The sequence below is a fragment of the Trichechus manatus genome, unplaced genomic scaffold (genome assembly GCF_000243295.1).
Source record: "Trichechus manatus latirostris isolate Lorelei unplaced genomic scaffold, TriManLat1.0 scaffold00127, whole genome shotgun sequence".
NCBI lineage: Eukaryota > Metazoa > Chordata > Mammalia > Sirenia > Trichechidae > Trichechus > Trichechus manatus.
Window position 1 is genome coordinate 5358660 of NW_004444063.1, and position 26704 is coordinate 5385363.

Consider the following 26704-nt stretch of genomic DNA (forward strand, 5'->3'; position numbering starts at 1 on the left):
GAAAAAGAGGGAAAAGAAAACAAAACAAATTAATGGAAAAAAAAGAACAAGAAAAGCCCCCCCAAATAACAGAAAAAAAAAACGACAAAAGAAATGTCCTCAGGGATCCCTCTGCACGTCTGTGCAAGCCGAGGGGGTATTCTCCTTGCCACGCAGCACCGCCTGGCCAGAAAGGGCTCCCAACTCAAGAAAAGGAACAGAAAACAAACAAACAATTCAAAACAAACAAACAAACCAAAGCCCTGGGATCCCACCAGCGCGGCAGCCCAGACCGGGAAGCAGCTCCACACTCGAACGGAGCTCCACAGCCCCTCAGGAAGAAGCAAAGATGGCGCACAGAGCCAGGCACCCAAGCGAAAGGAGGGGGAGGTGGTGAGAGGCAAGGAAGAAATCAAAAGAAGCAGAAAAAAAAGCAACACCAGCAACCAACAAATGGCACCCAGAGAGCCAGCCAGTGCGGGCCGGTGGAATCCAAGCAGCCAGCACTTCCCGGACAAGAGACTGTGTCCGCAAGAAGCAGAGTGGGCCCAGTGTGGGTGAAGAAGGGTAGGGAGTGGGAAAGCATATATCATAAATTACCGGAGCTCTGCAGGCCCTCAGGAAGAAGCAAAGATGGCACACAGAGCCAGGTATTTGAGCGAAAGAAGGGGGAGGTGGTGAGAGGTAAGGAAGAAATCAAAAGAAGCGGAGAAAAGCAACACCAGCAGCCAACAAATGGCACTCAGAGAGCCGGCCAATTCGGGTGGGTGGAATCCAAGCAGCCAGTGGTTCCCAGACAAGACATTGTGGCCGCGGGAAGCAGAAGAGGCTGAGTGGGAGTGAAGGAGGGTGGAGGGTGGGAAAGCATATATCGCAAATTACCAATTGTTGTCTCCCGCTGGAAGGTCCGTGAAGCTGCTTTCTCATACCCCGTTTGCTGGTCTCCGATAGGAGTCCAAGATGGCGGATCCACGCTGTGTTAGCTGGTAGGGGACCTCTGCATGAATCTCTCCTAGCTCTCCGTTCTCTGTCCATTTTCTCACTCCATTTGGTGCTTGGCTGAGTTCTTTATCTCTTCATTTGATGTTTCAGGGTTTCGGGATTGTTGTTTTCTCTGTTCGGCTTAGTTTTTCAGATCTTTGCTGCGGAGGGACGGCGTGGTGCTTCTGCCTAGAGCGCCATTTTGCCGGAAGTCCCTTAATTATGAATTTTTAAAGATAAAATATTGTTAGCACTTTCTCCCTTGGAATAAAAAAGCAAAACATCATTCTGATATGTTCAGGGTTAAGATAGTATGTTCATTTACCATGAATCAAAGATAATTTTGTTTTTATTAATATGACCTGCTTAAGCACAATTGGAAGAGCGTAGTCAATGTCACTGAACTGTGCATGTGGAAATTTTTGAAATGGTGTATCTTTGGCTATGTATATTTTCTCCAAAAAAAGAAAAAAAACGGTCAAGAAGGGAAAGGGTTGACATGTTGTGGGATTGCTAACCAATGTCATAAAACAATATGTGTACTACTGTTTAATGAGAAACTATTTGTTCTGTAAACCTTCACCTGAAGTACAATTTAAAAAAAAGAAAAAAATGCCCTGCTGAAAAGAATGTTTTGATTTCTAATATGATCTAATTTTGCCACTGTAAGTAAGATTGAGGCAATAGTTACTAAAGAATCCTCATTTGTCTGCCCAGATTTTAGGTGGAAATGTGTCAATGAGAGTAAAGCCTCCACTTTTTGATGCTACTGCCTCAGGAGAAATGGACAAGTTAAGAACAGGCTTGTTCTGATGACATAAGTAGGGACCAGATGACATTATAGGAAGTCTGAGACTCACACTCTGGTGGGACTGCCTAAAACAAGAAATTGCTTACTCAGAAGATGCTTCAAACTCAACTCAAAGTCTTTTTATTTCTTTTATCAGAAGTGGTCTAAAAGGGATCAGCCACTGACCTTTAATTTGTCACCATCCATATCTATATTGAAGAAAGTTCAGATCCTGAGAAGCTCCTACTCCGAATTTACAGGTAGAAGATAGGGGCATAGGCTATTGGTGACAGTTTTGTCTTTTTCATTCTTTTCTTTTCCTCCACTGCACTCCATCAATAGACTTCTCTTTATTGTTTAAGTTCCTGATGATGGGAGAGTTTAAATTTGCTTTAAACATGAAAGTTGGCTCAGGAAAATTAAAATAGGCTGTCTAGTGGTGACCCAGGCCTTTCTGCAGGCTCTCTGCTACAGGAAATATTCTTGTCTCCTCTCCAAAGGGCTAAATGGTAGTATGTTGAAACTAATGTATCTGTATTTATTTCAAAGTAGTTTTTAATTGTTGGATTCTATTTTTTAAAGTCACAATCTGACTTCTGCCTCTGGCAATATGACAAATAAACATTTTTTTAATCCTTTTAAGCATCAATGTGCTGCTAAGAAAAAAAAAAAAACTTAGAGGCTAAAAAAGCAAGTAAAATCAGAAACCTAGAAAGACAAGGTAACTAAGCTGACTTTCACCTTGCAGGCTTTTGCCAAACAGGGTGAACACTGTATGATTCAGGGCACCAAGGACAAATCTCAGGGTCCTTCCAAGGTGGACATATATTTGGAAAAGTTTTCCCACCTCCCATATAAACCTGGAACCCCAAAGTGATCCATCTCCAGTGTAAGAATGAACAATAAAGAACCCCACTCAATCCCAAGGAACAGCAAGAAAACTTGCTTGTCTCGTATCTTGGCACTGAGTAGAGAGGGAGAAAGTCCCTTCATAATTTATAACCATATACAGATCCCCACATGGAATTTTAGCCCATGTTCAAACTACGTGAGTAGTCAGAAAAACCTCAAACATAAAATTTAGTTTAAGCCATTAATGGTGGAGTTTTTGCGTGCCTGGCACAATCAAGAAGAGCCCATGCCCCAACTGTTGTTGTTAGGTGCTGCTGAGGTGGTTCTGGCTCATAGCGACCCTATGTACGATAGAATGAAATACTGCCCTGTCCTTCGCCATCCTCATGATCATTGTTATGCTGGAGCCCATTGTTGCAGCCACTGTGTCAGTCCACCTCATTGAGGGTCTTCTTCTTTTTCACTGACCCTCTACTTTACCTAGCATGCTGTCCTTCTCCAGGGACTGATCCCTCCTAATAACACGTCCAAAGTATGTGAGATGAAGTCTCATCATCCTTGCTTCTAAGGAGCATTCTGGCTGTAGTTCTTCCAAGAGACTTGTTCTTCTTTTGACAGTCTATAGTATATTCAATATTACTCACCAACGCCATAATTCAATTCTTCGATCTTCCTTATTCATTATCCAGCTTTTTCATGCATATGAGGCAATTGAAAACACCATGGCTTGGGTCAGGCACACCTTAGTCCTTAAAGTGACATCTGTGCTTTTTAACACTTGAAAGAGATCTTTTGCAGCAAATTTGCCCAGTGCAGTGCATCTTTTGATTTCTTGACTGCTGCTTCCATGGGTGTTGATTGTGGATCCAAGTAAACTGAAGTCCTTGACAACTTGAATCTTTTCTCCATTTATCATGATGTTGCTTATGGTCCAGTTGTGAGGATTTTTATTTCCTTTATGGTGAGGTGTAATCCATACTGAACACTGTGGTCTTCAATCTTCATGAGCAAGTGCTTCAAGTTCTTTTCACTTTCAGGAAGGAAGGTTGTGTCATCTACATAACACAGGTTGTTAATGAGTCTTCCTCCAATCCTGATGTCCCGTTCTTCTTCACATAGTCCCGATTCCCAGATTATTTTCTCAGCATACAGATTGAATAAGTATGGTGAAAGAAATGTCCCAAGTATGCATCCAGTAATTTTACAGATTTCCAGGAAATGTGAGCTCGTGTTTTTATTCTTAATATCAAAACACCATGGGGAAAAATACCATGTAGTAACCAGCAGAATGTACAAACAGTAAAATGACATAGAATATAAAATATGTATATTTAATATTTCTAATTGAAATATGATTGAAAATCAAGAGATTGTACAAATGATAATTATCTTTGTGAAGTACTAAATAGAACTTCTAGAAATAAAAATTACAAATTTGATGGAAGACTTTAGCAGTAGATTAGAAAAAAAAACAGAAGAGAGAATATAGAAACTAGAAGATGGATTTGACACAAAATGCAACACAGAAGAACCAAAGATAGACTATGTGAAAGAGATGAGAGATATTGAGGATAGAATGAGAACTTGTAACATATGTCTTATCAGAATACCTTAAGGAAAAAAAAAAAAAAGGAGGGAAAGAATGGAGCAGAAACAATGTTTAAAGAAAGATGGCTGATAATTTTCAAGAATTGATAAAAGACATGAATCCTGACTTTCAGGGAACTCAGTGAATTGCAAGCAAAAAAAAAAAATGCATAGAAATCTATACTTGCATCATAGAGAAACTGCAGAAAATAGAAGAGAAGATCTTAAAATTGTCCAAAGAGAAAAGATGGATTACCTACGAAGGAATGAAAATTAGGCTGGTAGCTGACTTCTCAACAACAACAATGGAAGTCAGAATGCAGTGGAATGATGTTTATAGATTTGAGAGAAAGAAAAATACTGTGAACAAAGAATTAATAGCACAATATAAATAACTCTTTAGAATAATGATAAAATAGGCATTTTAGACAAGCATAGCTAAGAGAATTTGAGGCATAAGAAGAAATTATGAGGAATAATGTATACTCTTGTCATGTATTTAGGTCAGGAAAGGAGTGATTGAACTTCCTGTGTTCTAAGGTCTTTGTATTATTCCTGGGGAGGATAAAAATATTTATTAACATCAGGCTTTGGATTAATTATATATTTTAAAACTTATAGGGTCAACAGTAGACAGATAAAAAAGTATACGAGTAGAAGAAAAAAACAAATGAGGAAAAGTACTCAATTCAAAAGAAAGAAACAGAGAGAAAGAGAACAAGAGCAAATGGCAATAAACAACTGAGTATAGACTGAATAAATAAATTATTGATGTGTTTATACAATGAGGTCCTATACCGTGCTGCAAATGAGTGAATGACAGGTACCTGCAAAGACATGAATGAAACAAAACAGTGTGGAGCTAAAGAAGTAAGCCTCAGGTGAATACATACACTATTATTCATTTATATAAAGTTCAAAAACATGTAAAACTAAACAATATATTGCATAGAAATACAAAGATGAGACAAAACTACAAAGAAAAGCAAAAGAACGATAAGCACAAAATTCAGGATAATGGCTAACTGTGAGTGGGAATGAGGAAATGGAATTGAACAGGGACACACGGGGAAATTCCAAACTAATGAAACTGTTGTTTTCCTTACATGGATGAATTGGTACAAGATTATGAATTGTATTTTAATGCTTTATGCTGTCTACAAAGTATACAAATATTCTTTTATATCTGTTCATTATTTATTAGAAATAATTAAAACATTTATGGTTATAGTTATTGAAATTTGATTTTTTTTTTTATGTGGTGTGAAATCGGGTTCCAATGCTGTTTTATTCCAGGTAAATAGCTAGCTGTCCCAGCATCATTTATCAAATAACTATCTTTTTCCCTCTAAAATGGTCACTCTTGTCATAATCAAATTTTCATGTAGACTGGCATTTATTTCTGGATCCTCTCTTCAGTTTCATTGCCAAATCTACAGTCATTAATTTGTCTATCCTATGGCAATATAATATTGATTTGATCACAGCCGTTTTCGAGTTTGATGTTCTGATAGCTGGTGGGGCACGTCCTCCTGCGCTATGTATTGACTGATTGATTGGTTAGTTGGTTGGTTTTCTGGGGGCACTTTTTCTTTCAAATGAACTTCTTAAGACTATTTTATCCAATTCCAAAAGGATTGCATTAAATTTGTAAATTTATGCTAATGTATTCCCACCCAAGAATAAGAAATGTCTTTGCATTTGTTGAAATCTTATTTTATGCCCTTCAATAAGATTTTATAGTCTTTTTCATATAGGTCCTGTGGCTTTCTTGTTAAATATATTCATAAATACTTTATGGCTTTTATCAGTATTATGAGTGGACTGTTTTCCTTTTTCCACTTTTAATTATTTATTGTTAATGTAAAGAAGAATGATTAATTTGGGTATATTTATCATCTGTCCAACCACCTCATCATAATTCTCTTATAATTTTAGTATTTTTTCACTAGAGTTTGTTGGTTTTCTAAGTATACAGATGCATAATCAGCAAAAAGAGACAGTTTTCTTTCTTTTCCAAAGTTTTACTGAATATTTAATTTTCTTGTCTTTTTATACTTCCTTTTTTGAGTAAATGATGATGACAGGTATCCCTCTCTGGCTCCTGATTTTAATTGGAAATGTGTAGTGTAGCCATTTAACATATTTAAGGAGCTTTCTTCTATTCCTTTGCTCTTAAAGTTTTATTAGGAGTGACTACTGTTTAGAACTTCTTTTTATTTCTTTGTTTCTTCTGGGCTTTGAGATGTATCTTCTGCTTGATCTTGCAGGCAACTAATTTGAGGCTTAGTAGTGACCATCCTCTGCTACAGTTCCTCTAATTGTCTTGTTGATTCAAAAATCATGATTCTCCTGAAATCCCTCTTTATGCTGTACTTGACTCTCCTTAAGGGATTTTGTTACTCTGTTGTCTCTCTCTTCAAGTTGTCATCTCTCTCCTCCAGCAGCTTTAGTTCTTCTGCTTGTTCTTCCTCTCTCTGGAGCTGGGCCTCCTGGTGTGTGTGGTTATTCTTCATTGCCTGCTCATTGAAGCTCAGGTCCCAGCACTGAAGTACCTTACAGCGGTAGCAGTCTCACAAATGGTGTCTGATAGGATGATTGTGACCCTGTGGACCTCTGTGTGGAAGTAGACAGGATGCCAGACCCCTATGGAGATGCTAGAGTCCCTGGGTGATGAAAACAGTTAATGCGCTCATCGGCTAACTGGTTCACCATCCAGCCAAAGATTAGACAGCCCCATAAAACAAAACGAGACTAATGGGGCACAACAGTCCAGGGACAAGGACTAGAAGGCAGGAGGGGACAGGAAAGCTGGTAATAGGGAACCTAAGGTTGAAAAGAGACAGTGTTGACATGTTGTGGGGTTGTTAACCATTGTCATAAGACAATATGTGTACTAACTGTTTAACGAGAAACTATTTGTTCTGTAAACCTTCATCTGAAGTACAATAAAAAAAATTAAAAAAAAAAAACACCAGTTGCTGTGGAGTTGATTCCAACTCATGGTAATCCCATGTGTGTTAGAGTATAGCTGTGCTCCATAGGGTTTTTTCAATAGCTAATTTTTTTTTTTTCTCCTTGGAAGTAGATTACCAGGCCTTTCTTCAAAGGAGCCTCTGGGTGGACTTGAACCACCAGATCTTTAAGAGGAGAAATTGACTCCCTTCTGATTAGAAAATAGTAGTTTGTGCTAACGTTAGAGATTTTAATTGAGTTCCATTTGCTTTAAAAGTATAATCAAGAAAAACATGTTATTCTCTCTGGGTTGTGAGGTCCATCTATGACAAGGATCTAACCAAGGCAGGTGGTTGACATGGGCAACACTTGTACAACAGGTAAAGGGCCCTGGAAGAATTTAGCATCGTTTCTGTGCTCGTAAGTCTCAAGGTATAAAGTGGCAGGGAGCATCACAGTGGCTCATGCTGAGTGTTTCCACAACAACCCTTGAAATAATTGGATGCAGGCTGAGGTGCCGTGGCCTTGAATCGTTAGTTGGTGGAGAAGCAGAAAAGAACTCATGTAATGGGGCATCAACGAGAGAGTGAAAACCCACGGAGAGCCGCAGCATCTGACCCCCACAACTCTAAGACAGAGGAGCCCTGAGGAGCCAGAGAAAGTGACAGAGGAGCTTGGTACCAGGAGGAAAATGAGGGATCTGGTGACAGAGAGTAAGACAGATGAAAGCTGAAGAGGCTTTAGGCAAAGAAAAGGAACTCGGGGATAGGAATATATTTGGAGGAAGTGCTCTAAAATGAAACCATTTTGTAAAAGAAACTCTCCCAAGGGCAAAAATCCTATTGTGCTTCACATTTTTATGCAGCTTTTCTTCCCAAGAAAGTCTCTGAAATAACCCTTTGAAAGCCAGTTGAGAGAACTTAACACAGCAAATGGAGGTAAAAAGAAAAAGACCAGACTATTTTAGTTTTATTACCACCAGAAGACACCCAAGTTAAAACACATCCTAAATTCACAGACATGAGATTATATTTTCAACCTTAAGGGACTGCTATGGTGAAAAAGACTTGCCTTTCACAGAACCGAGACCAGAACCCAGATCTCTAGTCTTCCACTGGAATGCCTCTTGCACAATCACCACTCTTCCCACTCCCTCAATTCGTCACCATGCCTGTTTTTTTAAAACCATTGATTTGTGATTACTGAAATCTCTGGTCAACCAGTCTTGGGTCTATGCAGTATCTAATCCTACTTAATCTTTCATCTGGTGTTTTCTGCAGACTGCTGTGTGCCAGGCCCTGAGCTGAACTCTGAACATAAGTAGGAGCTGGTCCTTGCCTTGAAACCACAGAGACCACCCTACTCTTGGCCCTGGAGCTCTGAGGGACTGTGAAGTCTAGTAGCTGAAGCCCCTGCCCCAGATCCTACTGTTCTGTCTCAGGTACCAAAGGAGCAGTTACGGTGAGAAGTGCTGAGTGCTGGCAAAGAGCAGGAAAAGGCTTCAGGCCAGCAGCCCAGGAGCCTTGATTAAGTGGGGTATGCCTGTGGGAGGCCTCAGGGAGAAAACCATGGAAATAGGGAGTCAGGGAGCTTCACTGTCATCACATAATTTAGAGGGGAAGATGGAATAACAATGCTAAGACTTCCAGAAGGAAGAGAGCAGGCAGGACCTGACTATGGTAAGTGGGTTGGAGACATTTCCAAGTTGTGCTGCACCAGGGCACGTGTGGAGGGCTGCCTTGGAAACTGAGCTCTCGGGTCCCTGGCAGGTTGGGGTCCCTGACGCCAGCCACCTGACACCATCCTTCAGTGCTGAGTGGAGCCTGCAAAGGTTGGGTGTGGGCCTGTGCCCTGAGAATGTGTGACCGCACACTTCATCAACTTGGAAGCTAGGTAGAGTTTTGCTGGGTCAGGCTAACCACTGATGCAAGGAAAATTGCAAGGGAAGTATTTCCTGGGGATATTTTGAGGCATGCTGTTTTTTCAGTCTGCCTTTTAAAACCAGTCAATACTTTTAATATAAATAGGCTCACCTTTTCATTTAGGCCAGTCTCCTGAAGACTGTAACTAGCTCACACTTGTGTGCCTTGAATCTGCAAAGCCAAATGGCTTCTTTTATTTTCAGTCCAAGTTTTCAAACTTTTGCTCATTCAGAATGTCTGAAATGAGCACTTCTTATGTGCCATGCTCTTTACGTGAGTTATCTCATTCTAATCCTCAAAATAATCTTGTAAGGAGCAGACCATTGTTGTCCTCATTTTTAAATAAGAGGAAAGAGGGGTTAGGGGACTTGCCTGGGGTCACACAGCTAATAAGTGGCAAGGAGTACAAGACCGGGGGGTGGATACCTGGGTTCTTGATTTGTTACTGTGAAACCCAACTGGGGCTCAAAGAGAGCTGTACGATAAGTTCTGTGGTGGAGCACTCACCACAGAGGAGCACTCACCATGGTGGAGCTGTGTGGGTCCCTCAGCCCTCACACAGGCCTTCTGATGCCAGCTTGGTCTCTGTCTTAGTCATCTTGTGCTGCTCTAACAGAAATACCACAAGTGGATGGCTTTCACAAGGAGAAATTTATTTTCTCACAGTCTGGCAGGCTACAAGTCCAAATTCAGGGCGTCAGCTCCAGGGGAAGGCTTTCTCTCTCTGTCAGCCTTCTCATCAATGTTCCCCTGGACTAGGAGCTTCTCTGCACAGGAACCTTGGGTCCAAAGGACGCACTCTGCTCCAGGTGCTTCTTTCTTGGTGGTATGAGGTCCCCCCACTGTCTGCTTGCTTCCCTTTCCTTTTATCTCTTGAGAGATAAAAGGTGGTGCAGACCACACCCCAGGGAAACTCCCTTTACATTGGATCAGGGATGTGACCTTAGTAAGAGTGTTACAATCCCACCCTAATCCTCTTTAACATAAAATTACAATCACAGCATGGAGGACAACTGCACAATTCTGAGAATCGTGGCCCAGCCAAATTGATACGCACACTTCTGGGGGGACATAATTCAAACCATAACAGTCTCTTTCTGCTCCACCAGGTGCCTTTCCCTATTCTCTTCTGTCTCAGTGAAGCTGAGCAACGTGGTTTAGGGCCTCTCATTCCTCCCTTTCTAGGGTCTTTTTGTGAGGCTGGGGGCTCCAGAGGAAGGAGAGCCCCTAAGCAGGTATCTTAGGCTGGTTTCTCCAGAGAAGCAAAATCAGTAAAGCATATAAATATACACAGAGAGAGATTTATATCAAAGAAACAGCTCACGCAATTGTGGAGGCTGGAAGGTCCCAAGTCTGTGGATTAGGATCGAGGCTTCTCCCAATTCACGTAGCCGCAGGGGCTGGTAACCCAGGATTGGCAGGTTGGAAAGCAGGACTCTTGCTCACAGGCTGTGAATATCGATGAATCCCAAAATTGGCAGGCAAGACCGCAAGGTTCTCCTGATTCACATAGCTGCTGGGGCTGGTGAACCCAAGGTCCGCAGGTTGGAGAGCAGGGCTCCACTCACAGGCTGTGAAGATGGACAAATCCCAAGACTGGTAGATAAGCTGATAGCTCAAGTCCCAAGAGCTCGAGGTCAGACAAACAGGAGGCAGCCGCAGGATCCAGAGTGAGCAAAAAGCCAGAACATCTGCTTATATTTGGATGCAGGCCACACCCCGAAGGAAACTCCCTTTCCACTGATTGGCTGCTCACAGCAGATTCAATCATGGGAGCAATCACATATAAACACAAAGAACCATGGCCCAGCCAAGCTGATACATAATCTTAACCATCACAGCAGGGGAAAGTGATGAAAGTCCTTGGTAGCTTATTCAGATGGCATCTGTCACTGTAGGCAGTTTGGTGGTGTGAAGAAAATTATCCAAAACTTGAGAATAAGGCAAAAGGACGGTGGCAATGCTTTCAGTGTCATACTGGAGCATCATTTAACAGGCTCACCCAGGGATCATTTGCTTACCCAGGTGTCTTAGTCATCTAGTGCTGCCATAACAGAAATACCACAAGTGGATGGTTTTAACGAAGAGAAATTTATTTCCTCACAGTCAAAGTAGGCTAAAAGTCCAAACTCAGGGCGTCAGCTCCAGGGGAAGGCTTTTTCTCTCTGTCGGCCTTTTTCTCTTTGGCATTCCCCCGGACTAGGAGCTTCTCTGCGCAGGGACCCTGGTCCAAAGGATGCACTCTGCTCCCAGCACTGCTTTCTTGATGGTATAAGGTCCCCCTGTCTCTCTGCTCACTTCTTTTATATCTCAAGAGATTGCCTCAGGACACAATCCAGTCTTGCAGATCCAGTCCTGCCTTACTAAAACAACTGCCACCCATCCTCCCTCATTAACATCATAGAGGCAGGATTTACAACATATAGGAAAATCACACAGTACCAGGAATCATGGCCCAGCCAAACTGATATATACATTTTTGGGGGGACGTAATTCAAACCATGACACCAGGCTGGAGGGTTGCATCTTTGTTTGACTTGCTAGTTATGTTGATTAAAGGCCCAGACTGTGAAGTTACATGTTAACTTCTAGATTTGTTTCCAGTAAATATGCAAATTATTTATTTCTGGTAGAAAGATAACCCCAAAGGTTATGGTTTTCTTGCCCCGTAGACCATTAACTAGTTGTGTACCTAACCTGATCGTCTCATCCCTACGTTCTTTCTCTGAGCTACATAATGTCTCTAATTCTCCTTTGACCCAGCTCTGCCCTGCTGGTTCCCTCATTAATGAGCTGAATAAATCTTTAACATATGCACTTTATATTTGTATGAGAGTCATATTGTCAAGTTTTTTTAAATTATACTTTGACATTTGTGTATGGTGTTTGTTCTTCATCCGTGACCAGAAATAACCAACCCCAGAAGCCCTGCCCCAATATATAGAAAGCTATTTTGTGCTTTGGTTTGATGCCAAGTTGGTTACATACAAATTCTTCAGGCAGAAGTGAGTGGCCTACTGACAGATTAAAGGTCTTCCTTCTCTCTCCATGTTCCAGACATTTCAGACTTTGACTTAGTGGTTTGTTCTGAAGCCAATTTGTCAGACCTCGGTTTAGGATCTGAGAGCAATACATGTGACAAGTTATGTTACCTTCTGGCAATGGATAACTGTATGTTTCTGTTAAGCTTTGGGACCTGGAGAATTTGGTCAAGTCTTTCAGAGATGATCAAACTTCTGCTTTCGTGAAGCACATAAGAGCCCCAGCTTACAGGCTCTGTTTGGTGGTTGAGTTTGAAAAGTACCTGTAGTCACTGAGAGGACATAGCAACTGCCCAGCAGTCACCTGTCTAGTTTCAAGGAAAATGGGGTCAAATGGGGAGCAGGCGAGTGCTGATGCTGAGAAACATCGTTATCAGGTGGGAGGATGCTGACCAGGTGTCTGTCTTAGTTACCTAGTGGTGCTGTAACAGAAATACCATAAATGGGTGGCTTTAAAGAACAAAAATTTATTTTCTCACAGTTCTGGAGGTTAAAAGTCCAAATCAGAGTCTCAATCATGTCGACTGCTTCCTTGTAAATAATGCCAGGTGTTCCTTGGGTGTCCTTGGGTGGAGAGGATCCTCACATGGCATCTGACTTGCCCTGTGTATATGTGTGTCTCGGTGTCTGATCTGCTCTTTTTATAACTCAGAAGTAATTAGATTTAAAACCCACCCTAGTCAGGTATGGTCTAATTATCATAACAAAGAAAACCTTATTTCCAAACATGTACATTATATCCACAGGTACAGAAGTTAGAATTCCAACAGATATTTGGCGGGGAGGTGCACAATTCAATTCATAACAGTGTCCATGCATGAATGCATGACAAAGAGTGGAGTTTGGCCTGTGATGTTCACAGATCTGTCTTGTGACCATGTGTCCAAGCACTGTAGCCCTCCAGCCGTTAGAGAAGTTACTAACTAGGCCTCCAAGCTGCAGAGCAGAACCTAGAGCTTTCCTTGCCTGTTTACCAGGTATGTGAGCAGCAGAGATCACACAGGCCAAGCTTGCTGATGTTTGGATGTATCCTGATGCTGGAAAAACTAACTGTGCAAATCTGGACCCTGGTGTGAGTTCCTTGAGGCAGGCCCATATCCCCAGCTAAGCAGATTATTCCAAGTCTGAGGATTTGGAGTGAGATTGAATCAAATCTATGCTCCACCACCTGCTGACTGTCCAATCATAGGCAAGTTACCTCTGGACTCACATTTCCTAATCTGCAAAATGGGCATTTATTCATGCCACAATATGTTCCGAGTGAGGCCTGTGTCTGTTTCATAGGGCTATTGTGAGGATTAGATGAGATCCTGTATTCTAAGTGTTTGGCAAGGTGCCTCGCACTTGGCACTCCTCCATTAATAGCAGTTACTTGAAACATTGCCCTCCCTGGATACCTGTTAAAAATGCACATCTTCCTGGGAGGACTTATAGGTTCTCATCCCAACGCTTGAATGTGAATGAGATTTTAGAGTTGAGGTGGACCTGGGCAGCCCCAGCACCCAGGGCACCCAGAGAGTGTGGAGGCCTCTGCCAAGGTGGCCTGTGTCAGAGCCCAGGAAAAGCCGCTCTCCTGCCCACCAGCAGCCATGGGCAGTGCCAAGACCTTCCTAGCCCCTGAGGATAGTTCCAGAATGGGCTAGGTTCAGCCAGGAGGGGATCTCGGGGTGCTGAGTGTCAGGGTGATAGGACTCCCTCCAGCACTCAGTTCCTGGGGGGTCTGGCACCAGTGCTGACTGAGAGCTTCCAAGGAGCTAGAGTCACTCCACTTTCCCAGATGGCACAGTTGGGCAAGGGGACATCTTTGCATTTGCATCACAGCTCACTGTCCACTGGGGTCGCCTGGTGAGGTTCGCCTCAGAGCAGGACTTCATGGCCCAGGCCTCTTCCTGGGCTGTGTCCCTTCACTGACTGCACGTTAGGTTCTGGGGCACCCCAGGCTGCTCTGCTCTCCCTTCCTTGTGACTCGGCCCTCCTCACATTCAGGTCCCAAGTCAGATGTCACCTCCTCCAGGAGGCTTCCCTGACCACCAGATCCAAAGTGCCTCTGCCTGCAGCACCCTACTTATTTCTTTCTAGCACTTTCCACAATCCACATTTGTATTGTTTCTTCACTGTGTATCTTTCTCCACTGTGATGCAAGTGCCTCTTGTCCTTGTGTCCCCAGCATCTAGAGTGGGGTCTAGCGCATCGTAGGTGCTCAACAAGTATTTGTGGGGTCACTGGGTGGATGGAGAACTGGCAGGCCGGCATTTCTGAAGTGCCCCCTTGTTACCACACACTCTAACTGGGGTATGGAAACTGCATGGGGTTGGAGAGCTGAGTCTCTGCCTGGCGCTGACACAGACTCGAATTCTGCAGCCTGACACAGGCACTTGAGTGGTATCCACGATGAGGGAACAGAAGTTGAACAGACTCTGTGGCTTTGACCAGGACCAAGGTGACCAGGACCACCTTGGACATATCTGAGAATACAGGCTGTCCTGTGGGGGAGGAGTGGGCACAGTGGGACCATTGCCACTTGCCTGTGGATGTTACACCCCACATATATGCTCACCTGTATACACACTGGCTCTTCCACAGGCAAGTCCTCAGCCCTAAGTCTTTAAGAAGCCCAACCATGGTACAAGGCAAGAGCGGCAGCTCCCTGGTGAGTTGGCACCAATGCACTAACGAGAAACCGTGTAATCAAACGTGCATATATGCGCTGACAAGTGGGCACTTGGTTCTTGTACAAGTGACTTCTGTCTGCAGAAGCTGGAGGCAACTGCTGTGGTAGGCGGGCCTCATGGCAGGCAGCAGTGGAGGCCAGCAGAGGGCAGGGCGGCCGGTTCTCGGGGCTGTGCACTGCTGTACCCTGGTCTTCCACATTCTAGTCCAGGCTTTCCTGGACTTGCCTTAGCATCTGCAAGATCTGCTGTCTTCTTAAAGCCAGGCCTTCACTTCACAGTGGCTTTGTAGTGAGGTGGAGTGAGGTTGTGAGAACTCAGCCCTGGGTCCTTTGCTGCGAGACTCGGGGCCTGCAGGAGGAGGGCTAGGCCGTAGGCCAGTTCCCCTGACTGAGATCTGGAGTGGGACCTCTCAGGGTTCCGTAAGGGAGAGCAGGGTTCTGCTCAATCACCATGCTGAGGACCAGCTCTCAGAAACACTGCATTGGGCAAAACATGCCTGCGGGCATTAGCATCCCAAAGTGGAAAAGCTCACAGATTTCCCCTCATCTGTCATTTGGGACACGATCCCTGAGATGGGAGCGCTAACTGGTGTACTTTGTGCCAAGGAACTTGTTACAGAGACTAAGTCAGGGAGTTTGGAAGCAAAATAGCCCGACTGCCTTGCCTTGAGTTGTCACCTCTGTGGTGTGGCCTCTCTGGGAAGGCAACATCAGGCACTTCCTGCTCCAGTGAACGAGGAGCACCCGCCTTCTCTGTCTGGGTGTGTCTGGGGATTCACCTTCCTCTAGTGCCAGGCGCAGATAGTAAACACAATTAAGCGCTTTCACACCTTGCTTACTGTATGCTGGTGCATACAGCGCTTCCTGGTTAATCCACACCTGTCCAGCGCCCTCCAGTGGGGGCAAGCAGGCTGGACTTTCATCACTACTAAACTAACCACCTTCACAGAAGCTCTGAATTTATGGAAACCCCAGATCTGGAGCATTCACATTGTGAGTCCTTTCTTGAATCACACAGGGAGTCTTTGACACTGACTGGTACAAATGGACTTGTTTCTCTTGGCACCATAACTTTAATGGGACAAGTCCCAGTTCTGACCGTGTTCAGTGAATTTAATTAGTGTTGAAAAGTGGCTTATTTGGCAAGATGATCAGTTTCTAACCTGGGTAGATGGCTTTCTTCATGACTATAAATTAAGCACATTATATCTTTTTCATGCATCACGGTCATCCTCATAAATACTGTCGGCAGTTGCTGGCAGTCTCGCTTGATTACCTCCTCCATGACCATTTTATCATTATCCTGGTAGGAGTGGGGAATTCGTTCTATTTTAATAACAAGGAGGATGGGGTACAAGGGGTTTGCTTAATGAGGAAGCCACTGCTTGGTCAGTGTCTCGGTGGCCATGGATGAGATTCCGGGTCCCCCAACAGCCTGGCAGTGCCCCTGGACAGGGCAGGGTGTCCTCAGTTCTTCATGGGCCCTGCTGTCAAGAGGCTTTATGAAGGGCGTACACAGGACTTTAATCTACTTTTGTCTTAATTGCAAATGATTAAAAACGAAACATTTGCCAAAAGCCGATTTTCACGTCTGAGAAAACTTGAGCATTCTTGACAACTTCAACAAACCCAGGTTGGCACAGGTGTTTTCCTAGCACTGACCCTCAGAGCACAGCTCATGGGGAAGGCCTCAAGTCACCTGCAAGCTGATCAAATGTGGGCACGTGAGGTACCACGTGTAATGTTGGTCCTCAGAGTTATTGGCTAAAATCTGGACGTGTAGGTGTTTTAGAAGAGGAAGGGTCAAGTAGCGTGGATTCTCCCACTGTCCACTGAGCTGGTTTTTGTTTGACTGGGTTAGGTGGTCTCTGAAGCCCTTTCCTGCTCTGTCATTCCAGGATTCCAGCTACCTTTGCCCCAGAAGCCCCACATTCATGGCTGTTTATCTTCCCATTGTGTCTCCACCCTTTCAGCTTCCCTCCTGTCCTCCTGAGAGGAGATGAGGGGAGATGTAGCCCTCAGAAGGTCATTCCATGAGGAACTCTCACCACTCTCCGCATCCCAGCCTCTACCCTAGGGTTGGAAGAGTGGCAGTAAATCAGGGCTAAGGAGATCAGGTTTTAAAACTATTGTGTTTGTTTACAACTGAGTGTATTGGGGCCTCATTTGTTATTCAGCCAGGTGAGTCCTGCCCAGGGCTGCACCTGTGGAGCCTCCAGAGGCCACAGCAAGGGGCAGAGACTCCCTCTGGGGCAGGAGATTCAGAGAGGGAATGCCTCATAGAGGAATTAGACCCCAAGGGGGAGTTGGAGCTGAGTGAGCAGTAGTCTGGGTGCCGGCACAGGGGAGGGCAAGCCCAGAGGCAGGAACTGAGAGACCAGCCGCTCAGAGACTGGCCCTCTTTCTTCAAACTGGGGCGATCAGTGGGTGTGCTTCCGATCAGCCCAGGGAAGTTTTATTAAAACAGTGATCCAATGGCAATGCTTTGTGTCCTGGCCCTGTCTTGGGAAAAAAACAAAGGCTGATATTTTTAGAGCTATATTAGTTTCTTCTAGTAGCCTCCAGCGCTTTCCAGGGTAACCCATTTTCCAATCACCCAGGAAAATCATGCTAATCAAACACTCCCCAGCAGAATGGCCACAGGGAGGTGGGGGGCCTCCAGCCAGAGCCTCTGCTGCTAAGGCCTTGAGCTCTGCTGTCAATTTTGAGAGGAATACTGCAGAGGAGCCACCCAATAACACGGAGCCTTCACGGTGACATGTGAACAATTAGCAAAGTGAATAAAGGAGATTCACACGCACGCTTAGAAGCTGCGCAACTTACACTGCTCAGAGATATTTTGACCTTCTAGTTTATTATGATTCAAGAAAAAGTCAATATTTCTTAGCTTACCAAGGCTGGAGGAATTTAAACGAGTTATTGAATCAAGCAGTTAATTTGACGATAACTGATTTTTTTCCTTTCAAATCTATCACAATGTAAAGCAGATTTATCCAAAAACAAAAAAAGAGAGAATTTTTTTCTCCTTAGACATTTTAATCCTATGGGGTAGGAGCTGGGGCTAAAAGTTCACTGTTGACAGCCAGAGACATTCTGTCTTGCCGAGTATTTTGAAGAAGATTTAATTAAAACTTAAAGCAAAAATTCTGTGGGCGTAAGATCTGCATCCATGTTCTAGTTATTTGTTTTTTGATATCCCTTTGTAATTCCCAACTTCCTGTTGTTGCCACGAATGCCACATTGGCAAGAGTCCAATTTTCTGGACTGTAATTATGGGGTGTAACATTGGTTATGGTGCCTGTCTGGCCCTTCGTTTAAACATGGCCTTCCAGAAATGAGCCACCTTACCAGCTGCACTGCCTTCTGGTGTGTGAGCTCTGGGCACCGCTGCCTGAGATCATCGTGGGTATGTGCCGGGTACAGGGCAGGAGGCACCCAAGTAACACAACAAATGTGAGACCCAAAGCAACCTGGCGCTGTTTCCAGGGCCTCTGCCTTTAGCCCGTGCCTGCAGCATTGTGCTGGAAAGGGCTGGGTGGTGGGGAATGGCTGCTGGTGCCACCCACTGGTGGTCTGTGTCACAGAGAAATGTTTTCTCCCCAGAGTAAAAGGGTAGCCTCTGGCCTCCCTGCCTTGGCTGCCCACCCCACCCCAGACCCCCCTCCCCTGACCTCAACATCTGACCTATCTTGAACACTTAGAGTACCACTTTTTTCTTACCCCACACTTCCTCCCTAGACTCTGCAGTACTTCCCCAGTGCCTACAACATCAGACCGAAATGCCCCTACTTGGCTCTCTAAGTCACCTAGTACCATACTTCCCCACACCCCACCTCCAGCCTCTGTGCAAGACTCTCCTACTCACATCAGGGCGTGCAGATGCTGCCTGCAGTGCAGTTGTGGGAGCCTGGCCTCAAGCCCTCTGTGTCTCTTGAGAAGCCACGCTCATCTTGGTCTGCAAGGTCCATTGGCACATTGCCACCTCCATGAGGCCCTCCGTTTACTTCTCCAAAAAGTGGCTCTTTGGCTCCCATAGCTCTTTGCCTGGTCTTCCTTCACAGCCCTGGTTGCATTATGTCTCAGATCAGTTATATCTGCTTGTGTGTATATGGAATGGAAAGATCAGAGAGAGAGAGGCACAGCTCGTTAATCATTGGAACCTCTAATACCTAGCACACAGCCTGTCCCAAAGTCATCGTAGAGTAAACATTTGAAGGAAAAGAAGGAATAACGGCAGGGAGGAAGGAGCCCACTTTTTATAAAGTCTTATTGACTGATTTCAGTAGGCTTCCAGTCCAGGAGGTTGTTTTGGGGCCTGGGAACAGTGGTAGTGGGCTTTGTCTTCCAGCGTGTGGCACCTCTTTGTGAGCACAGAATGGCTAGAGTTTTCATTTTTCAACTGGCAGCAGGAAAAGCAAGCCTAAGAAACAACCAAGATTTTATTAGCAGCTCTCCCATGGGTCCCAGGATGAGCAGGGGTTGTGTCTGAGATGTTTCGTGTCAGCCAGCCATGACGCCTGAGCCCTACATGCTGGGCACTGTTCTTGACTTCAGTGGCTGCCTCCTGTTGGAGGGCCAGGGGCTATGTGAAGCACCCCAAGTCTCAAGGCCCCATCTCCAGGCAGCCTTGACCTTACAGGCAAATGGAGCCCTTGCTAGTCACTGTTTGAAAGAGTCACAAAGGCAGCCTGTAACCTCCCACCCACCCTCCAGTGCTCAAAGCTGACCCTCTATGTTTGTGTGCCTGGCAGGGCTTGGCGGCAGGCTGCCGGCCTCCTGTGGAAAGAAGTTCTGCAGCCGCGGGAGCCGGTGTGTGCTCAACAGAGAGACGGGGGAGCCGGAATGCCAGTGCCTGGAGGAGTGCAGACCCAGCTACATGCCTGTGTGTGGCTCCAATGGACAGTTATATGAAAACCACTGTGAGCTCCACCGGGCCGCATGTCTGTTGAAGAAGAAAATCGTCATTGTCCACAGCAAGGACTGCTTCCTTAAAGGTAGGAAGTGGTTTCTTGACTCTCTGCTTTTGAGTTTTGTGATGGATCTTCTAATACCCTTTTGACCAATGACCTGGGTGCTGAGTCTACAGGTTAAATGCATATAGAAAGTAGAGAGAGATGAAGACTGACATTTAACAAAATGGCGGCAGTGGCATTTCAATGGTGCTCATTCTGTATACTTCCTGCTTCCAAAGACACCCTACCACCACCCCTTAGAAGAAGCTCCTTGGAGAACATAATCCAGAGAGGTCAAACTGAACCCTGGCTGGCACAGAACATACTTTCATTAGAAACCAGAGAGCAAGGTGTTACTCAGGTTTCTCATGTTGGGTGGGACCTTGAAAGGTGGTGACAGGGACCACATTTACCCCTCTGGACAGAGTCCCATGAATCAGGAGGTTATTCTGTGCATAGAATATGGCCAGGTGGACACATGGGGGTTTTAGCATGGCAGGGAGTCAAACCCTGGCCTGACAGAAAAAGCCTTCCATACCTGACCTGTCCAGAATACCTCTGAGCAAGATAGGTCAGAGCATGTCCATGGAGTGGGAGCCAAAGAACCCAGCCTTTGTGCTGGGGTTTGTCAGCTTCCACTAGATTGTAAGTGCCACAGGAGCAGGGGCAATGGCTGTTTATGCATTGATATAGTCCCAGCACCTAGCACAGTGTCTTGCACCAAGAAGGTGCTCAGTGGCTCACAGACATGTGAAGATGTGGGAGTTAGAGGGCAAAGTCCTGGGTTGACATGGCCCCAATTAATGGTAGATGCCACCATCTGTAGAAATATCCTGAAATAAAATGACCACACGTGAATAATCGAAGAAATGTGTAGGCAGCAGAAGTAGCATGGGGGCAGATGGTACAGGCCCATATAGACTGAGCTGGGGGCGTTGGAAGTGGGAAACCTCGCCTAGGTTACATGAAGTCAGAGGTCTGCTTCCGGGAAGGCAGGGAGGAGAGGAGAAGGCTTGGGATAGAGACCTGCCAAATGCCCACAATGCAGACAGCAATGGGCTTTTGAGCTTTCAGAGCTGGGAAGGGCCTGAGTGCCAGGAGGAAAGGGCCAGGGCTCCAGCCTCACCAACAAGCATTGAGTCTGCAGAGGGTAGGAGAGATAAGATACGTGCAAGTCAGGGTTGTCACAGCCGCAGCAATGAAGCACAGGCCCTTGGCCTCCTGCAGCCTCTGCTTGGGCCACCTCCACTCACATAATGCACCACTTTCCCCTGTCACTCATGGGCTGTGGCAGCACAGGCACCTGGAGCATGCAGGACACTGGCAAGTCGTGTTTATCCCATGATGGGAATAGTCTTAGACACTTTAATGACTGTGCTTATGACATGAACACGGAGGTGCTTCAGAAATCATGAGGCACATTATGGAGATGAGGCCAAAATGAGCCCAGAAAAAGTTCCCCTGGTCTGGACTTGCTGCCAGCCACATGCCTGTGACTCCTCGGCAGCCACGAGCACTAAAACACTTGACCAGTTGCTCCAGCTTTATTGGCCATGTTGAATTTTATAGACTGATGTTCCATTCTCTGGTTTCCAATATCCCTCAAATTGCATCTTTCTAAAGGTTTTTATTTCTGCATCAGAGCATGCACAGCCTCCCTCGCCATTGGTTATTCAAACAGCATTTCTCATTTCACGGAAGGGAAAAAACAACCACCACAAAGCCCACCGCAGCAAGGGATGATGGGGGGCAGGGAGCGCTGGAGAGCATCGGACTGGGCGATAGGGAGGGGGGCAGCCACGAGCAGATTAGGGCAGGGTTCTGCTTCACACTGATTGAATTTATCCACCAAATCCTTCTGATTCATTGAGTTTTTCACAGATTTTGTGCATTCTCACCCATTTGGTGTGGAAGAACTGCTCTCCCAAAGATCCCTTTGCAGAGAGTAATGTCTGAGAGCTCCCCTGCTGTCAGGTCAGAGACCTGGGTTTGCATCCTAGTTCTGCCACTTCCTAGCTGTGTGACCTTGGGCAAGTCACTCCAACTCTCTGGGCCTTTTCCACAGCTGTAAAATGGGGCTTACAGCAGTACCTGCCTATTCCAGCAATGCAGAGGATTAAATGAGATGCTGCACAAAACTCACTCAGCACAGAGCCTGGCATACTGCAGTGTTTGGTACTAATGATACCTGTGATCATTAGTTATTCAAATCCCACGTGGCCACAGCCTCGGAACAGAGAAATGTACAAATTGCAAAGGAAACACAGAGGTGGGAAGCAGGACTCTGCCCAGAAGGTATGGGGAGACTTTGGGGAACATTATGGGGTCCAAGACTTAATGATAGGTGGAGAGTGGGTGAGGAAGGTGCTGAGTGTCAGGCCCTGATGGTGTCCCAGAGATGCCCACAGAGCACAGGGCTGCCCTGTCTGCAGACCTGGCCTCTTGGGGCTGGACCACATGGAGCAGCTTTCCCTGCTCCGTGCTTAGGGTAGCTCCAGTCCCCGGCAGGCGGGCAGGGCTGCCTCTCCCCCTCTAACGTCCCGTGGAGTGTGCCCAGTAAAGACCTGCCCACTATGGACAGGGGCTTAATGGGGCTGGAGGACAGGCCGGCCCTCAGAGGTGAGCACTTCTCCCCCTTCCTGAGAAAAAGGGAGCAGTGGGTTGGAAATGGACCAGCAGAGGCTCTGTCAGAGGGGGGACTTGGAGAAATGATGATACAAAGGACCAGTTCCTGCAGCCCACACCCCAACATGGCGGCAGAATATTGAATGCCAGCTTGAGTTCCACTGATGACAATTTGTCATTTGTCCAAATTTCCGGGGAGTTATTGATACAGGCATCTTAAAAAACATCTTTTTCCCACACAAGCAAAAATTCTAAAATCATCTCTAGTCCGTTCTCTTTTCCTACCAGACTTTACAAAGAGAGGTTATGACTTCATTCTCTGGGACTTTATCTGCCCAAGTCAATATTAGGACAGTCATTACCGGACTGGAGTGTTGAGCAAGGGGGAAGATAGTAGATTATTTGGGGCCAAGCCGCTGCCATTTGGAGCACACCATCTGTGGCCAGAGCTACAGGGCCCAAGTGGGGAAGGGTCTCCTGGGGCCTGGTGGGGCCCTCACCACTCACAGGAGAAAAGGCAGCATTCTAAGCCCTATTTTGGAGTCCTGGTGGCACAGTGGTTAAGCGCTTGGCCCCATTTACAGGAAAACTTCTGGTTTCACATTCTGTTTGCTCTGGCAATGAGATTCCTTGTTAATGCAGAATAAAATATAATATCATTTAGGGATCATTAGCCTACATGAAAATCAAAACAGACTCAAAAGCATTCCTTCAGCTCGCATTTGCAGCTTTGTTACCAGCTTCCTGGAGTCACAAACAGAATCTCTCTTGCTGTAAGTCCAGAGAAGGAAGGATCTCTTTCTTCTTAGAGCCAAATCCTTGAATTAATGTCCGATTTTTCCTCGGTGCCAAATACCACCAGAGAATACCAAGAAAGTCACAGCCATTTAACTGCTCATAGAGTTTGTGCTTTAAAAGTTAGCTGGTGACATGGCGTTCCTATTTGTGTACTAGCTGGCACTTTAAAATTATTTTTTTGACTTGGTTTTGAATGCACGCTTTATCTCCTACACTGTTCAAGAAGACGAGCTCGCCTTTCTGCAATCACTCCCCACGCCAGGGCTGTATTATACCAGATGACACAGTGTCAGAGTTGGGCAGCTTTCCAAACAAACCATGAAATTATGGAAGAAAAAAGCCTGTTAGAGGTTCAGTTTTAAACAACCCTTAAGGTTCCTGGGTATGAATGGTGTTTGTAGGTGCACTTTGGTGCTGGGCAGAGGCGTTCCCAAGCTTAGGAAATAATTTCCATTTTTTGGGAAAAAAATTAAACATACTACCAGATCACTAACAAATCTATTTTTCTTAAGTGTTACTAAACACAGGAATAAAAACACAACATTTTGTTGCAAGTTAGCAGCGCACATAGGTCTTGCTGCCAAAGAGGTCTTTTTCTTTTTTTTTTTTTCCTTCCGTGTTATTTTGTTGTGGTGGTGGTTACTTTGAATTTTATTGCCTTAGGAATCTAAATTAAGCCCCACTTCTGGGGCGTTTCTACACTTCTGCAAGCCTTTTCTGCCCTGCCAGGAAAAGCTATGCATGTCCCCAGCTGTGTCAGCCCGGCCCTCAGCAGGAGACTCAGCTTCTCTACTTGTGTGAGGTCTTGGTCCCCCCAGGCCATGATGATGTAAGACATTGATGATGGCAGGAATTTAACTATTTGACGTGGGTCTCTATGCAAGGAGGTCCTGGGACCTGAGGGTTGCAATGAGCCATCACGAGGAGATCCAGGGGCTGTGTGGCACAATGATTACAGACACCGGCTTTGGAGTCAGCCAGGTGCATATGCTATGCCTCCTTGGATAAGGCATTTATCCTCTCTGTGCCTCACTTACCTGTGTGACTGTCTACCTGATGTGGTGAGGTTATACGTATTTAATAAGCACATAGTGAGCACCTGGGTGGTACAAACAGTTTACACATACAAACAGTAACCAGAAGGTTAGAAGTTCCAGTCTATCCATAAGCACCACAGAAGAAAGTCCTGGTGATCTACTTCCATAAGATTACAGCCATTGAAAGCCCTGTGGAGTACAGTTCTACTCGGAAATGCGTGAGGTCACCATGAGTTGGAATCAACTCGATGGCCACTAGTTGTTGTTTTGCTTTTTGGTTTTTTTGTTGTTGTTGTTGGTTTAGTGAGCACTCTCTATAAACAGTATCAAAAGCACTCAGGATGGTGGTGAGGTAAACATCTGGGCAAGTTCAAGGGGCAGATGCAAGAGGCCTAAGACACCTGCCTGCTTATTTGACAGCAACGTGTATATGCTGACAGGTCATTGGTAGTGGGTGTTCTTGTGAAAGAGAAAGGAGAGGGAAGCTGTCAAATCCTCCATATTTATTTAATGAATGACTAGAATTTGCCTCCCAATGATCAAATGTAATGACCCAGCAAGTTGGTAGAGAAGCAAGATGAGAGCCAAGCACCTCTGATTCTTGGTCTAGAGGAAGTTTCTGGAACGTGTGAGATGCTCTCAGGAAATAGCCATTGAGTCTGAGGGAGTGATTAATCTGCCTGAGGACACACAGGGGAATGTTTAGAGAACATGCTGGAGGAGAGAAGACTTTCAAGGGGAGCGTGAAGGGTGAGTGAGGGTTGGCCAGGTTGAGAGGATGGGAAGGAGGGAGTGCAGGCATGAAGTACCTCCAGCCCTGGGGAAGAGCAAGTGATTAAAATGGGAATCTAGAGAGAGAGAGGGGTGTAGCAGGGGATAAATGCAGAAAGATGGCTGAGAGCAAGATGGAGAAGGGCATTAAATGCCAAGCTAGGTGGTTTGAACTAAAGCTCACTGGGTGTCAGATGAGTTAGTCCAACTTTCTCATTTCCCAGATGGGGACCCTGAGGCCCAGAGAGGGCTGGCACCTGCCCAGAGTCACACAGGCAGAGCTGAGCCTGGGAAGGTTCTGCTGCTGCAGCCGGCCCTTTGGAAGCACCTACAGCTCGGTGGCTGTTTTAGTCAGGTTCTAGCGTGGCCTCTTCACAGCAGATGCAGTCACTTCATCCTTCTCCCTCAGGAGGCTTCCTGGTGCTGAAGAGGGGCTCAGGATCCAGGGTCAGTAGGAAAGCCTCATTTCCTCAATGCTGGGCTGGCCTGACAGGGAGCTTCTCCCGGAAAAGCTGGCTCACACATCCCAAACTCACAGGGCCTCCGGACATCAGAAAACCAGACCTCTCTCTCCCCCTAAGGAAAGCGTGGGAAGCTAAGGGCAGCCCAGAAGGTGGCCAGCGGACCGAGGATCAAAAGCTAGCAGAGTCTCGGGAGGAGCCCGCCTGTGCCTGGTCTGGCTTCTGGCCACTGCTCCACTTTCTCTCAAACCCCTTTCCTGCGTTTCCAATTGCCCATCCACTCCTGGGCCTCCCACATTTCTGTCCAGAGCACACTGCTGCTCTCCCAGCCCTTCCCAAGGAATCTCTCTCTACCAGCCCTTTCCTGGCCTTCAGTGTGTACTCCACAGAGGAGGGTGGGGCCATCTTGCACCAAGCCACCCAGGTACACAGACATTTATTGCATGCCTGCTGGGCACCAAGCCCTGTGCTAGGGCCTGAGGACACTAGAATGATGAGGAAGCCAGGCCTGACCTTGTGGAATTGACAGCCAAAGGAAGGTCAGTCACTCCCAGAGCCCAGTCCCAGCAGCAACCCCACTCCTGGGGATATCACTTGAGGGCTCCTGTAACCAGAGCCTCCCACAAGACCTCAACAACAAGTGAGACTCTTTATGGACTGTCTCCTGCTTTGGAGCCTCCCAGAGGATTCTGCAAGCATCAAACAGCTCGAGGTTGACTGAACTGAACGTTCACTAACAGCTCCCACCCCCACCCCCCCACCAGCACAGTATCCCTTGGAGCTCAGTAATCCCATTTGTAGTATCTGCTTCCAGGATCAGGAAACATGACTTAAAACAAACATGTGTGTTCCTTAGCTATTTCTTTAAGGTTTTATGAAAGTAAAATGCCCTGGTGTGAGCACCCTGCAAATGTGAAGAATATTATCAGTTGAGCACGTGTGGTATGCTTCACAGAGCTGCTGTGCTTTGAATAAATTAAATACATTCCAGTAATTAAAAATTGCTAATAAGTTATTGAGCTGAGAAAGTCTCGCACTGCATCGATTTTGCTCATGGAAACAAGTCACAGCCCCTGAGTCTCCCACACTGTTTCCTGACGCCCCCTCCTTCTTATCTCCAACCCCGCCTTCTGCCTCATTCTTGCTATTAGGTCCAGCCAGGGCTCCCCTGCAGACAACACCCAACTGAGTCTTCATCCCTACCCTCTCCCTGCACATCAGTAGCACTTTTCCAGCTGCTTGCTGGGACCCTCCCCCGGGGACCCACTGGCACCTCAGATTC

The 26704-nt window shown here is 45.8% G+C and overlaps 1 protein-coding gene across 1 annotated transcript in view; it reads left to right on the forward strand.

Moving 5' to 3' along the window:
- FSTL4 (follistatin like 4) overlaps positions 1 to 26704 on the forward strand; it is a 482307-nt gene that overhangs the window by 219182 nt on the left and 236421 nt on the right. The window contains 1 exon segment of the mRNA XM_004384723.1: positions 19543 to 19772. Coding sequence (XP_004384780.1) covers positions 19543 to 19772 — 230 coding nt within the window.